General features: G+C 39.6%; 1 protein-coding gene across 1 annotated transcript in view; it reads left to right on the top strand.

Annotated features, from left to right (window-relative positions):
- Positions 1–16,596, top strand: part of TMEM131 (transmembrane protein 131) — a 272,545-nt gene that overhangs the window by 175,502 nt on the left and 80,447 nt on the right. Inside the window, exons 8-13 of the mRNA XM_014536436.1 lie at positions 1,809–1,925; positions 4,579–4,701; positions 10,376–10,456; positions 13,244–13,394; positions 13,500–13,556; positions 14,978–15,039. Coding sequence (XP_014391922.1) covers positions 1,809–1,925; positions 4,579–4,701; positions 10,376–10,456; positions 13,244–13,394; positions 13,500–13,556; positions 14,978–15,039 — 591 coding nt within the window. The remainder of the gene's footprint in view (positions 1–1,808; positions 1,926–4,578; positions 4,702–10,375; positions 10,457–13,243; positions 13,395–13,499; positions 13,557–14,977; positions 15,040–16,596) is intronic.

Consider the following 16,596-nt stretch of genomic DNA (forward strand, 5'->3'; position numbering starts at 1 on the left):
ACAAAGAGATTCATGCAATAGGCCTTCCTTCCCCTGGCTGCCGGCACCGGTTTTCCTCTGGCACCCAGGATCCAGGCCTTTGGTCTGGCCGCAGCGGAGAAGCCAAGCCTCTTCAGTCTTCAGTCTTCGCTCCGTGCCTGCATAGGCAAATTAACCACCATCTTTGTTGGGTTAATTTGCATAGTCGCTCTGATTGGCTGGTGGGTGTAGCGGAGTGACACCAATTTGCATCTTTCTCTTTTATTAGTGTAGATACCTGATGGGTAAAGCTGACACTACTAAATATGGATTTATCAATTATTCCCTCCCTCCCAAAAAAAGTCATTTTAAAGTGATATTTTGCTGGTAGTTTGACGTTTATTATTTGCTATCTGAGAAAGTCTCTATTTAACCGTTTTACTTTTTGCTTTTCTTATATCTATAGCATCCAAAGGTTCTATACTCGTATTTTAGCCCACACTCAGCCCTTAGCAGTGTGTAAACATTTTAGCTGAATTTATTTTACCCTCTTGGTGGAAGCCTCATCTTCCCATTCTCTGCCATGTGTGAGCCAGTACTCACATTCCATCTCTCCCTGGAGATGCTTGTCTCTCCTTGATTCTGGGCTAGTTGATACACAAAGGTTATTTTTTTGTTATTGATAATGCAGGAGAATTGTGCTTCATAGCTTTCTACATGCTAAGGTGAAGTCAGAATTCTCAATGTCATATTTTAAGCTATAATCTGGGGAGTATTTTAGAATTCTAGACATAGAGGCAGAATGAGCGAGGTTGATGACTTCATTAAAATGCATTTTAAGGCTTTGTTGCAGACAGAACTGTAGTCACAGTCTCTCGAACTTCTCAAGCAGCCCTATTGTTTTGTTGTTATAATTTTTTTTGCTAACTACAATGACATTCTCAATTTGCACAAGATAACAGGAGTAAGTTCTTGCACATACTGTCCCCCCATCTTCTTTCCTTAGTGGAAGGTGCTGTATGTTTTGTGCCTTGTGTGAATGGGGAGCAGAGGACAAGGGGTTAAGGTCTGTGCTTATTTCTTTGGAATAGCACAGGTTGCTGCTTCATAGGAGTAAAGTATATAAAACGTTCAGGTTCAGCTCACTCCTGCTTGATTGTGTGATGAGGGAACAGCAGCCTGTAATGAGGCACTGCATTGCAGCCCCGTGATTGCTGAATGAACAGAATCCAGGGAAACCTTCTGTTGTGTGGGGTTTTAGACTGGTATTTTCAAAGATATGTGACTAAATCTCCCTTCTGAAGACATCTTTTTTATTATTTTCCATTGCAAAATGGTTTGGCTTATTTACAGCTTAAACTTTGGGGGGGGGGTAGTTTATGGAAATTATCCTATCTAATAAAAAAGTAATATGCAAATTAACCATCACTCCAACACAAATATGGTGGCGCCCATAGCTACAAGATGGTGGCGCCCAGTCCTCTCATCCCCGCTGGAGTCCTCCAGTCCCGGGGGGCGGCCGCTGAGAGCAGGGCCTGCTTGTCCGTTGCCGCGATGACCCAGGAGCAGCTAAATGGGCCCAGCAGACAGCGCCAAGCAGGCCCCGCAGACACCAGAGAACCATGGGGAGCAGGCCTACGCAGTCAGTAGGTCATCCCCTGAGGGCTCCCAGATTGGAGAGGGTGCTGGTTGGGCTGAGGAACCCCCCCCCCCCCGCCCCACCGTGCACGAATTTCATGCACCGGGCTCTAGTTTTAAGATATTTGTTTTAGAGAACTTTAGCTATCTAATTGTGATTAGCATGATCTGATTTTTTGGTTACTAATTTATTTATTGCTGTTCTTTTACAGAAAATTCTTCCGGGAGGAAATACATCATTTGATGTAGTTTTTCTTGCAAGAGTAGTAGGAAATGTAGAAAATACTTTATTTATTAATACATCTAATCATGGGGTATTTACATACCAGGTAAGAACCAATATTAAAACGTTCATTTGTTTTCTAAAATATAGTCATCATCTTCGACCTATAACATGACCAGCTTTTACAATCTCTCTTCAATAACTTTTAAGGATAATAGAAAATGTAAGAGTTTAGACTTGAAGCATTTGTATACCTGTTGTTGTGTTTGTGAATATACCTGTTCAAATTAGATTGAACAAATGAATAAAGCTACTGCTAAAGTGTTAACGTAAGATTGATTGACAAAAGAATCATAAAAATATTTTCACACTAAATTCTTTTTACTTTTTGCATACTTGCGAAACATACTCAATAATAGTTTCAAGATTAAAACATACATGCCTGCTTTTCTTAGTAAATGTATAGTTTTAAATTTTTTTAAAAAGCTTATTTTTTATGTGCAGTTATTGTTCAGGTTATTAAAAAAGTTACTGTTTTGTGAATCAAGATTTTTATAATCAAGTTTATCAAGATTTTTAAGAATTCCTCATACTTTACATACACTTCTGCCTGTGTTATAGATACTGTTATTCTCAATTTTTTAGATAAGGAAGCTGAAATGTATAAAGGTTTTTTAATTTGCCCAGATTATGCTATTAGTAGGTTGTTGAGCAGAAATTCAAACCCATGACTTTGTAACTCTGAAGACCAGTCTCTTAGCCACTGTGATATTGCCATGGAACTCAATTGTTTCATTGTTTTACTTTACAGTTTTTGTGATTTTGTTTTTGAACATTTCTTCTCCAGTGCCCAGAGCACTTGATTTATTTTGAAAACTAGTATCAAAGTAAACATTCCATTTAGTCATAAGCATATATCGTACTTATTTAATGAAAAGAAGCTTTTAATGGTTGTTTAGTAGGCAGTCAATAAACTTTTAAAGGCTTGTATAGATAAATAACTATGGTGCTTTATAGATGACACTCATATTAACACATTGTGGACCAGTAGTTTTATTGCTAGCTTTACCCAGTGGCCAGATAAGTTTCTATTGAACGAGGACAAAAAACGTTTTACATAAATGTTAAAGGCACGCTTTAAAATTAAATTACCCATTGCATTTTGAAGTTATTTATTACATGTTCTTGAAAGCTAATACCTTTTTAAAGAATTCTCCTGATTGGCCACAAGCCTTAAAACAGAAAACATGAGAATTCTCGTGATTCGTCTGCAATGTGTTAACATGCACCTGTGGAGTAAATAAAAAGACTATCATTAGAATATGAAGACCTTTGTCCTGCAGAGGCACCCCAAGTGACCTAGGTGTCGTGGCCAGTCTGGACTACTTGAGTGTCATGATCAGGTTATTCTCAAGATGAGCCTCAGTGGCCAACTCTCTTTCTTTACCTCAGTCTTCCTCCTAAATATATATCGATTCTGTCTACCTCTCTCCTCTTCACTGCCATCTTCTAAGCCAGGGGTGGGGAACATTTTTTCTGCCAAGGGCCATTTGGATATTTATAACATCATTTGCAGGCCATACAAAATTATCAACTTAAAAATTAGCCTGCTGTGTTTGGTCAAACATTTAATTAACTCACCCCTAATGCTTTGGCAGGGCCAAACCAAATGATTTTGTGGGCCTTACAGGGCCCACAGGCCGGATGTTCCCTATACCTGTTTCAAGCTGTCATTACCTCTCTATTACACAGTAGCTTCTAACTGGCCTTCCATTCTGCCCCAATCCCTGTAGTCAGAGTGGTCTTTTTTTAACATAAATCAGATCTAGTTGACTTCTCATGTACATCCTTAGGTTTTCCCATTGCTCTTAGAGCAAAATGTAAACTTCTGACCAAGACCTACAAGGATCTAAGAACCTGATTCCTATATAGATCTCCTACCTCATCCCATTTTACCATACTTCTCTTTTTCTTCCTGATCTTCAAACAAGCCAAGCCCTTTCCTGCCTCAAGCCTTTGCCTGTACACTTCCCCTTGCCTGAATCCACTCCCAGTGCTGGCTTTTATCATCTTTCAGATGACAACTCATGTCACACACACCCCACCCCACCCCGGAGAAGACTACCCTGACCACCCTCTGTAGAAGAAATCCCATCCCTCCTTTAGCCAGTTGCTCTATATCACATATCCCATTTTTTAAACCTTCTGTTGTTATGCATTCTCACGCATTCTAGAATGTACGTTTCATGAGAGCAAGTGCATTATCTGTCTTGTTCACTATTCAGTTATTCACTACTGTGTTTGTTTGTGTCTAACACATTGTAGGCACTTTGTAAATATTTGCCATTTGAATGACTGGAAGCTACTGTGATTAGTCAACCCAGGACCTCCCATATGGGCATGACCTAGGGCTGGGCTTGGTATTTGAGAGATTGTCTGGGCCCTAGATTCATCTTTTAAGGGTTGGGGAAATCTTTTGAGGCCCTTATTTTCTTGTCTATCCCACAACTTCATAAAGGACTGCTGTCATTTTATTTCCAGTATATCATATAAATTATTCCAAATGCTTGTATTTGTAGTAAATCAAATACGTAGCCAAATCAGATATAGAAACCACATGTGTGCTCCTTTTAAAGGGAGTTGAAACTTTTCTCATCTATGTTAGACTCACCAGTTTTCCCTAGATCAATCAATCATGACCTATAAAAATGTTAGTTATACAAGCAACTCACACTGCTTTTTTTCCTACTTTGAAACAGGTATTTGGAGTTGGAGTTCCAAATCCTTATCGATTGAGGCCATTCCTTGGGGCTAGAGTCCCTGTGAATAGCAGTTTCTCACCTATAATAAACATACACAACCCTCACAGTGAGCCTTTGCAGGTAAGTCTCTGATGGTGATTTTGGTAGAAATTAATGCTTAGCTTAAAATATCCGTTTTCAAGACTTTAAAATAATGGGGTTTTAAAGATGTGTTGAAGAGGGGTATTTTAATGCATCTTGCTATGGCCTAAATTTTGAATGTCAGCAGTCTAGATACTGGATTTTTGGAACCATTACAATTATGGCTTCTCTGGTATTACAATTTAGGCAGCTCTGCGTTTAATTTAAGAAGAGTTTTCCACTATACAAGGCTTCTACTTTTCTTGCATATAATCTCTTTCTGGTCCAATATAAATTTTTAAAAACACAGTTTATACTTTTATTTTTATTTTTTTACCTATTTTTTTATAATAATTTTTTGGTGATGTTAGTCTGGAAATTGAAGTCTAAGAGAAGGGTAATAGAGAATCATGATTAAAAGCAACTTTATTTTTATTTTGTTTTCTTTGTTAATTCTCACCAGAGAATATTTTTTCCATTGCTTTTCAGAGAGAGTAGAAGGAGGGAGGGAGAGACAGAGAGAAATATCAGTGTGTCTCTCTCACATCAACCAACTGCCTCCTGCACACGCCCCTGACCAGGGGACAGAGAATGAGCCCACAGCCCAGGCAGGTACCCCTAACCAGGAATCGAACCCGAAACCCTTTGGTGTGTGGGCTGATGCTCTAACCACTGAGCATACCTGCCAGGGGGAAATTTTTTTTAATCTAACTTTTTATCTTATCCAATCTTTTAGTAGTAATTGTTTTCAAATTTGAAATCCCTCCTCACTGGTTCCTTGTCTCTTCCACAGTGGGTGTGGCTGGTTGTGGCTTCTTCAGATATTTTCCCAAACCCCACCCCCATCCCTAGTGACTTCCAAGTACAGGACATTTGCCACTGCTATAGCTTATCTAGTTCTGTTGTCTGTGTTGGATGGAGATGCGGTTGCTTTCCAGAGTGGTTCCTAATATCAACACCCAGAGCCCCCAGAGTTCGTTAAGACCAACCCTGCAGGACTTACAATATCTTGAAAATGACAGGTGGAGGGAAATACTATATATTGTGGTGAGCTGGTAACCAAAATGGTTTTTATCATCCAAGAGCCCTCTGGTAGACATGTTCATAAACAATGAAAGGGGAAATGAGGAAGAAGATGAGATTTTCAGAGCTTGAATTGTGAAGTGCTTAGGAATCCTGTGCTGAAGTAGTAAGAAAGCAGTTTCTCCCCAGCACTTGCTGGCACTGGCTGAGGAGAGCTACTCATAAAAATACTCTGCCCAGAGTTTAACTTATTAAATTTATCTTTATTGTTGAAAGTATTGCAGATGCCCCCTTTTTTTCATTAGATATCTTCATCACAAAAGGAAAAATCTTGTGTCCTGCTTGCTTGTACATGAAAAGTGTTCTCTCTTCATCACCATCACTCTGTTACTTCTATCCTTTTACTACTTGAGGTAATGATGTATTTTCCCTGCAGAAACCTTGTAAATTCTTGCTACTTTCTTGTTTTGACTACTTTTAGTCAAAGACATTGAAACAAAAAGCTTGTTCTTCGTTCTGTCAGACCCTGCTGCAGGCGCTGCCGCACTGCCACAGGGAGGTGACAGAGCTCCCAGGGCGCCCCCTCTGGGGCGGCCGGGGCGGAAGGAGGGTCCTGGACTGGGCAAGCGGTGGGCGACCTACAGTTGTTTAAGTGGCCTTACAGCCTGCTCCTTTTCTCCTCAGCCTCAAGCCATCAGGCTATCAGCTAGAACAGTTCCTTCTCTGGATTCAATACTGACTTGTTTTCTTTTGTTCATCTAGTCTTTTTCTAATTAAACATTTTAATTCAAGAAGATTTAGCCCAATAGACTTTTTACCACACACACAAGAGAGCAAATAAAAAAATCAAAGTTGTCTTCTCAAAACCAATGTAGATTATCTGGAAAGCATTCTTCTTGAGGGAAACATTTTTTTTTTTTTATCCAAGTTCCTACTTGATGGGCTTTTTAAAAGATTGATATATAATTGACATATAACATTATATTAGTTTTAGTTATACAACATAATGATTCCATATTTGTATACTAGTATATTGTGAAATGGTCACCACAATAAGTCTAGTTAACATCCATCACCACGCATGTTTACAATCCTTTTTTTCTTGTGACAAGAACTTTAAGATCTACTCTTAGCAACTTTCAAATATGCAAAACAGCATTATTAGCTATAGTCACCCTGCTGTACCTTTACATTCCCAGGACTTGTGTATTTTATAACTGGAACTCTGTATGGAAGTCACCTTAACCTAATAGTTCTATCATATGTTATACTGTCATTAGTCTTAACCTTAAATTTAAGAAAATACTGTAAAGCAACGAATTGCATCTGATTTTTTTCATTGTACAATACACACACACACACGAGTATGTTTTCCCTGGGAAAAATGTTAATTCAAACAAGTATAAAGTAAAAGTCCCGTCAAACTTCTTCCCTTCCAATCCAGCACCATCTAGTAGAACTTTCTGGGATGGAGAACAACTTCTGTATCTGCTCTTTCTTTTCTTTTTTCCTTTTTTTAAAAAAATATATTTTTATTGATTTCAGAGAGGAAGGGAGAGGGAGAGAGAGATAGAAACATCAGTGATGAGAGAGAATCACTGATCGGCTGCCTCCTGCACACCCCCTACTGGGGATCGAGCCCACAACCCAGACATGTGCCCGTGACCGGAATCAAACCTGGAACCCTTCAGTCCGCAGGCCAACGCTCTATCCACTGAGCAAAACTGGCTAGGGCTGTATCTGCTCTTTCCAGTACAGTAGGCACGTGTCACACGTTGCTATTGAGCACTTGAATCTGTGGCTAGGGTACCTGAGGAGCTGAACAATTTATTTTATTTCAACAAATTTAAACTTAAATAACCAAGTGAAGCAGCTAAGTATTGTATTAGCACAACTCCAAACCCATGCCCTTCTTGTAAATACTATTCATATGATCTTGGTGTGTGTCAGGTCAGCCCTTTTCCATGCTTTTGCATGAGCATGTGTGTGGGCACAAAAAAATAAACATTCTTTGTGGGAATTTTAAAAGTAAATTATATTGTGTCTATATTTTTGGATTTCTTTTTCCCCCAGACTTCATTAAATTAGGATAATTAGCACTGGAATAAAAATAAAAAATGTGTCACATAACTAGTTTTAATATAAACTTTCCTTTGATTTTATAATTTAGCCTTTTTCTGCCCCTATTTCCCCATTTATTTCTCTGTTATCAGTAGTATAGCTTTCAATCTTCTGTTTCCAAACTTTGTTATACTTATTTTCTTAATACCTTACAAGGTTAAATGAAATAATATGCGATGTTTTCTGTTTTGTTTTGTATTTTTGGTTTTTGTGGTTTTTGTTTGTTTTGTTTTTTGTTAGGGTTTTTTTGTTTTTGTTTTCAGAAAAAGTTCCATAGTTACCCCATCAGTTAAGCTGTTACTACTTACAATCAGTGCTTTAAGGGAACACTGTAATAATACTCAGAAAAAATCCTAACTCACTAGTCTGCCCAGTGCATTTCTTTAACAGTACCACACTCACCAAAAACCTTAAAGCTTATACTAAAGTATTACTGTTTTCCTTCTTTGTTCTTTTTCTATAGGCCCCTGGAGGACTTTTGTAATAAAACTACTGAGGTTTCCACCCATTCTCTTATTACTTCACCCCATATTTGCATAATTAAATGTACTATTTCTTAGGAGATAGGGTTACCTGTCATTAAAGGAAAGTCTCCTACCACAGGACCTATTCTGTTTCTAGGTCTTTACTAAGAGGAAGGAAAGCAGACGTCCATACACAGACTTATAAATGCAGTATTCATAGCAGCTTATCTGTAATGACCAAAACTGGAAACAACCCAAATGTCCATCTCTAGGTAAATGGGTCAAAAATTATTGCATAATCCACAAAATTGAAAAGAAATGACCTATAAATACATACAACAACATGATGGATTTCAAAATCATTACACTGATTAAAAGCAGCCAGACACAAGAATACAGACTTGTGATGCCATTTATATAAAACTTTACAAAATACAAACGAATCTAGAGTGGACGAGAGCAACTCAGTAGTTACCTGGGATTGGAGGGGGTCCGAGAGGGACAGGCGGGTTGCAAAGGGCATGAGGAAACTGGGAGGTAATGGGTATATATCATATCTTAATTGAAGTGGTAGCTTTACACTGTCTTCCTATGTCAGACAGAATACATCATCTTGTATACTTTAAAGATGTATGCAAACGAATCTAGAGTGGACGAGAGCAACTCAGTGGTTACCTGGGATTGGAGGGGGTCCGAGAGGGACAGGTGGGTTGCAAAGGGCATGAGGAAACTGGGAGGTAATGGGTATATATCATATCTTAATTGAAGTGGTAGCTTTACACTGTCTTCCTATGTCAGACAGAATACATCATCTTGTATACTTTAAAGATGTATAGTTTATTGTACATCAGTTATACTCATTAAAACAAGTTTAAAAAATCATGAGTATAGGTATAAGCCACAGAGGCATTAACAGCACCTGTGATTTTGCGGCCAGTGGAAACCAAATGTTTTCTTACTACATTAAAATTGTTGTATATGTCTCAGAATAATACACTCTTCACTGTTTCACAATTATAGCAGCTATTAGGTCCACTGCTGGGTCTTATTATAAACTAGGGGCCCAGTGCATGAATTCATGCACCTTGAAAGGAACTGTGGGCTGCGAGGCTGCGGTAGCACAGGGGTGGGTCTCAGCCCATCCTCCGTGCCCTCGCCCAGCCCCTCCCGCCGAGGCCCCTGGTCCCCTGTCTGCTGGCACCCCTGCTCCCACCGCCACCACTCCCATGTGCTCATGGTGCTGGCCCTGCTCACACCCACTGACAGTGCGGAGCAATTGGGGCCGGCACCAGCAGCAGGTGCAAGTGGTGGCTGCTGCCCTGATCGCTCCTCGGGAACAGGGGGAGGTGGAGAAGCCCTCAGGGGTAATCAGGGCTGCAGCCGCCATTCACACCCACTGATGGCGCCGAGTGATCAGGGCTGGCGCTGGCAGCAGGTATGAGAGCCAAGGTGGACCATGGCGCACGGGAGCAACGAATTTTCAGTAACCACCAGAGGCTTGCCCCGATGACAGAAACCAGCACCCCTCCTTGGTCTGGCGCCCCCGCTCACCTACTCCACCATCCCGCCATGGCCAACGCCTGCCATGTTCCGCACATGACCCCGGTGGTCAGTGCACATCATAGCAACCGGTTGTTCAGTTGTTCCTGTTGTTCCATTGTTCAGTCTATTGGCATTATTAGCCTTTTATTATATAGGATGTGTGAATAAAAAAGCACTTGTGTTACTATAAGAATTTGTATTTCTATAATTTGATCATTTTCATAAACTGTAAGTGTCCTATGGATGGATTTTCGAAAATTCAGTATTTGAGACACCTACACTGTTTCACAGTTTAATATTTCAAAGTCAACTTGTTTTTGTTAAAACTACCACCATTGTTTACACATATGGGGCACTGACTCTGGTGGTATTACATGACACTTACCCTACATTTATATCTGTAAATGTTTTTAAATCTTTTCTGATAAACAATTAGGTTATCAAACTTATTTCCTTATAAACAGCAAGTCACATGCATTGAGGATATGATTTTGAACTTAACTGCCATGGCTCTTTTGTCGCAGGTTGTAGAAATGTACTCTAGTGGAGGAGATCTTCACCTAGAACTTCCAACAGGTCAACAAGGAGGGACCAGAAAATTGTGGGTGAGTGCTAACCCCTTTTCTTCTCACATGTGGTCACACGAAACCAGTGATTTTCTTAAATACACCAGAAAAGACTTAATTACTTATCACCTGAAAAAATATGGGTGACGTTTTCTTAATTGCTATCTTAATATTACATTTATATCAAATATATTTGAAAATTGGATGAGAGAAAAGTAATTTTTGGAAAGAGCAGTGAATAAAATTGGTGGGATCTTTAATCCACTGTGGAAAGGAAGAGATTTTATATTGGTAAAGTTGTCTCTGAATCTAATTGCTTATAATTTGCTTACTCTGAGATTTATAAAAACAACCCTGTGGGAAGGTTCCATTCGATTTTTGAAGGTAGAGAATTGACCGGTCAGACTTATTAGAGGAGATGACATTTGCAGAGGAAACATAGTCAAGCCTTTTATGATGACTTGGAAATTTTTAAATTCTTAGGTGACTTACGTCCACCTTTAATATTGTTGAATATTTAACAGTAGTTTGTGTCAGTGCATAGAAAACCACTTTTCCTTAGAGAATACTACTAAATATTAACCAAATTAATATGTTGTAACTACCTTACTTGCAAAGGTTCCTGCCATAAGAGAGTTTTGGGTTTTAATGTCATCTACCATGCTTTAATCAAAGGGGGAAAAGATGTAAGTAAATGCAGCTTTTGTAGCAAGGCCACTCACACTGACGGTGCCACTCTGAGTAAGTTCTGAAAATCAATGTTTCTTTATGAATTGCACTGTTAAACACCAGTCTCAACCAGGGAAAGGATATGTAGGGCCTTTTTAGGACTTAAACATTTAGATGCAAATTTGTCAGTGATCAGCTAACTGCTAAGATATAGAAACATACAGTGGGGCCTGGACTTACGAGTGTCCCGACTAACGAGTTTTTCGAGCTACGAGCCGTCTCTCGGCCGATTTTTTGCTTTGAGTTGCGAGCTAAAATTTGGGTTACGAGCCAGCTTCAGATACCCCACCGCTAGTTGGCGCAGCGAACGTCACATACCCCACCGCTAGTTGGCGCAGCGAACGTCACAGTGAACGCCACAACATCAGCCCAGCATCTTTGATTTGACTCGTTCACTTTTTGATTTGACATACGAGTAATTTGAGTTACGAGCTCCGTCACGGAACGAATTAAACTCATAAGTCAAGGCCCCACTGTACTATCAGGTAGCAATACATAATAGGTAGTCCATTTACTAGTATATCCTTTCTGTAAAATATTTACCTCATAGTTATTATTTGAAAAGCCTTTGAGAGAAATAGTTTATAAAAACAATGCTTCAGAAAATTAACTTTATATGGTATTAACTTTGTATATTTATCTAGATAGAAGAACTAAGAATTTTCTATGAAATATAATTGGTATCTAATAAACATAAGAGGATTCAGGTTTCTAATTAAGAACTATAATGAATGGTAGCAGAAATTACGTAATGTTTTAATACTCCCAGTGAGTACAAGAAAAGATAGAGTGACTCTTAGTCCTACAAAGCTAGAGAGAAAAACGTCAGTTGGCCTTGACCTCCCCCCAGCTCATTTTCAGTTCCTTGAAAATCCAGAGACCACGCCAGCTCCCAGAGATGGGCAAATGGGATGAGTGGATGGTCTCGCTCTCCTGGCCCCAGGAGGGTTCCAGTCACCTCCTTCCTACATTAAAAAGTTGAGAGTAAGGTGACTGAAGAACAATAAAATGTAAAACACAGGGATTTCCTAAAATATGCCAAAAGGTGCAGAGAAATTCTCATCATCCTTTGGAAGCCAGATTGTTCTAAAACCAGGAAAAGAATTACACTTCCCAAAAAAGCCTATTTTTTTCAATGTCTTCTTCCTAGTGCCTGAAAATTGGTGCTGTCTTCCATGACTACAGCCTTCCTGACCACAGTTGGCAAACTGCAGCTCTACTTACAGGCGTTGTTTTTGTTAGGTCTTAAATGAAAGGAGAGCAGAAAGGAAGCTCTCTTGGTTATCCATATAAAGGCTCCTTCTATAAAACCTTCCTTCTGATGGTGACATTTCTGTTGGTTAGAGAATTTCAGGACTGAATTATGCACCTAGGCACCACCCATACATTGAAGAACAACTGATTTTATGGATTAATTCTACCTTTTAATGATTATTTTGAAAGTGGCAATGCATATTTTTGACATTTTAACATCCTCCCAAATTGGAATGTATTTTATAGTCAGTGGAATATACTTAATTATCATTGTATTTTTTCTTAGTAGTTATCCTATATAATAAAAGCCTAATATGCTAAGTGTCTGGTCGGCCATTCAACCAATCAAAGCATAATATGAACCAATCAAAGCGTAATATGCTAATGATCTGCTAAGGCCTCTGAACCGCTTGCTATGACATGCACTGACCACCAGGGGGCAGATGCTCCGACCGTGTTAACTTGCTGCTGGGGTCCGGCCGATCAGGTCTGAGTGAGACGGGCCAAACACGTCCTGGAGCCCTCCTGCAGTCCCTTCCTGGCTGGCCAACCTCCCACATTCCTCCCCAGCCCCGACCCTGATCCCAATTGTGCACCAGTGGGGTCCCTCAGCCTGGCCTGCGCCCTCTCGTAATCTGGGACCCCTCAGGGGATCTCAGAGAGCCGGTGTCGGCCCTATTCCGCAGGCCAGGCCAAGGAACCCCACTAGTGCACAAGTTCGTGCACCGGGCCTCTAGTATAAAATAATTACGCATCTTTCAGTCGATGGCATCTTATTTAATAATCTGGTGGCTTTGGAACATTACAAAAGGTGTGCTACATTATGGTCTGTTAATTTGTCAGGAAATTCCTCCTTATGAAACCAAGGGAGTGATGAGAGCCAGTTTTTCCTCCAGAGAAGCCGATAACCACACAGCTTTCATAAGAATAAAGACTAACGCTTCAGACAGCACAGAGTTCATCATTCTTCCTGTTGAGGTTGAAGTTACAACAGGTTTGTGGAAAACTGAAGTCACTGCAAGTTTGTTTGTTTGTTTGTTTTCATTGCATCTGACTCTGGCAAAGTGAAATATAATTGTTTACTTTTCTTCTTTCCAAGCTCCTGGAATTTATTCCTCAACAGAAATGTTAGATTTTGGTACACTGCGAACACAAGGTAAAAAAAGAGACAGTGTCTTTATAGGTCTTAAAAAAACCCTGTTCAGTACTAAATGGTTCTACTTTAACCCCTTTGTAATTCAGCTTTGAAAGTTCCTTTTAGTGCAGTGGTTCTCAACCTGTGGGTCGCGACCCCTTTGGCAGTCGAACGACCCTTTCACAGGGGTCGCCTAAGACCATCCTGCATATCAGATATTTACATTACAATTCATAACAGTAGCAACATTACAGTTATGAAGTAGTAACAAAAATAATTTTATGGTTGGGTCACAACATGAGGAACTGTATTTAAAGGGCCAGAAGGTTGAGAACCACTGTTCTAGTGGGTTGTATGATCTTGTACAAATCTACTGTGGGGAACTGAGAATCCTTGCAGTTTATACCCATTTCTCTGAGGGACACCATTGCTTACCAGATAGCAAAGCAAGGCCATGGGATACCTTCAGAAAGGTTTTCTAAATGGAAGTTGAGGCATAAAGTAGCATCCCTGTGTTGGAGTCCAATTCCACACCTACTTCTAGATTTTTGTTTAGATATTGATTATTTAATTGCATTATACTGACATGATGTTAAAGATGAGTCCAAGATGGTCAGAGAAAGAATTCAGATTCTAAAATTGAAAACAATCAAGTTAAGGATTTTTTAAGGAAAAAGTGAGAGTGTAGTTGACCATTAACAATGTGTTTGAACTGCTCAGGTCTGTTTATATGTAGATTTTTTCAATAAATATACAGTTGTCCCTCTGTATCCCAGGTTTAGCATCTGTGATTCAACCAACCAAGCATTGAAAACCGTATTTTCTATTTGTGTTTGGGAATCTGTGGATGTGGAGGGCAGACTGCATTGTTCTATACCTTTTTCTATAAGGAGCTTGAGCTTCTGCATATTTTGGTATCTGCTGGGTGTCTTGGAACCAATCCCCCTCAGATACGGAGAGGATGTAGTTAAGTTTTAAGAGGGTCAAAAGTGATATGTGGATTTTCAACTACGTGGGGATCTGTACCCCTAACCTCTGTGTTGTACTTGTAATTTGGAATGTCTGCGGGCCATATGTGATTAAAAATTGCTTGTTTGAGATTGAAGATCCATTTTTTAATATTAGATTCAGTTTTAATATGATGATTTCACATTGCACATTTTTAATTTGCTTCATTGTGCTTTGCTAAAAAATTACAAGCTTTAATGTCAGCTTCACTAAAAAAAATGTTTTGTTTTGTTTTGGTTTGTTGAGGTGGGGGCAGTTCTTGTAACACTCACTGTGTTTATGAGTAAGGTGATTCTACCTAATTTTTTTTTTATTAATGTGATGGCCATTTTATTTCACATTCTAGAATAGATTCAATTTGATATCTAATAAGATTCTAACTTGCTATAAAACACACCGTTTTAAGAAATATTTCTTTTCCTCAATTTTAACAGATCTACCAAAAGTTTTAAATCTTCATTTATTAAATTCAGGAACAAAAGATGTACCAATAACAGTAAGTTTTTACTTATCTTTTTTCTAATTTATATATTCTTTGTGTTTAAACTTATGGCAAAGTTAAAAATAATTAAATTCTTCCTCTAAAAGAACTTTGTTCTGTGGTGACCTGGTGACAACTTGATTCTAAGTATGATGTGAGAAACCTATTCTGCCTTAACCACCAAATTTTAAGAATGAGAAGGGAAAGTAGGCAATCTTCTCCAAGTAAAGTTTGAACCGAAGTTTATGAGGTTGACAGAATCGTATAAAAGACATGTGGATTCTGGTAAATCCTATATGGCATGTGCAAAGAAGACAGGTTATATGGATTCCGTCAGGTTTGGTTGTTAGACTTAATGTATAGAAAGGTAAAAAGAGAGAAAAAAATTCAGATGTGGTGGCAAGAGAAATCATGAAGCAAAGAATTATGGTAGGTAACAGTAGAATGCTGTTAACATTTGTCACAAGTGTTCCTTCTAGCTGGCAGCTCTAGTAATTACCCTAGGTAGCATACTATAAACTTGGCCCCCACTTCCCCTCACACATATACACAGAACAGATGACTTTTATGCCTTATAGTGGAATTGGCATGCCATTAAATGGTTTTATGTACAAAAAAAAAAAGGACAGGGATATTCATATTTTGTGGTAGGCATAACCTCGCCTCTTAGTGAGGTCTCCAAGATACATTCATAGGGGAAAATGGAAAAGGAAAGCAGTACATTTTTATTATAACCTGTGCTGATGTTAGAAACCTAAATTCGGAGAACTCCGATAAAATGAGGGAGAATAGATGGGCTGGAGACTTAAGTGATGGCCAGATCCAGAGTTTACCACCAGGTGGTAGAGTAGAGACCAAAGAGAGGAGAGTATACAAACCCAAAATGAGGAAGTGAGAGGTTGTCATCCCAGGTAACCACATTTTAATGCACTAGTAGGATCACTGGTAGGATCATAGTCTCTAGGCAGTGTCTTTCACCTCTGACTTGTATCTCTTCCTGCTAAGTGGAAGAATTGGGGGAGAGGGAGCTAGGGAAGTGGGGTCTGGTAGAGAGCTTCCCTTGTATGCACAGGGGCTGAAACCACCCCATCTGGGGTTCCTGTCCCTCCAGTGTTAGGCAAGTTGAGAGAGACCTGTGATGCCATTGGCTGTGTATACTGTCATACTCCTGGGGTGGGGGTTCTTCATGGGCCCAGGACCTTTCCATTGATGATCTGGCCACCCTGCCATTGAAACAAAAACACCAGAGCAGTAAGCAGCAGTATTATGTCTCTTGTTCTTGTTATCTTTCTTCTTAAATAGTAACCTTAGTGTATATCCTATATAATAAAAGGCTATTATGCAAATCGACCGAACAGCAGAACGACTGGTTGCTATGACACACACTGCAACATCTGCCCCCTGGTGGTCAGTACACTCCCACAGGGGTAGCACCACTCAGCCAGAAGCTGGGCTCATGGCTGGCAAGTACAGTGGTGGTGGCAGGAGCCTCTCCCGTCTCTGCGCCAGTGCTAAGGACCCCTCGGGGGTCCCGGACTGCAAGAGGGCGTAGGTTGGGCTGAGGGACAACCC

This window comes from Myotis brandtii, unplaced genomic scaffold (assembly GCF_000412655.1).
Source record: "Myotis brandtii unplaced genomic scaffold, ASM41265v1 scaffold1612, whole genome shotgun sequence".
In the NCBI taxonomy this organism is placed as follows: Eukaryota; Metazoa; Chordata; class Mammalia; order Chiroptera; family Vespertilionidae; genus Myotis; species Myotis brandtii.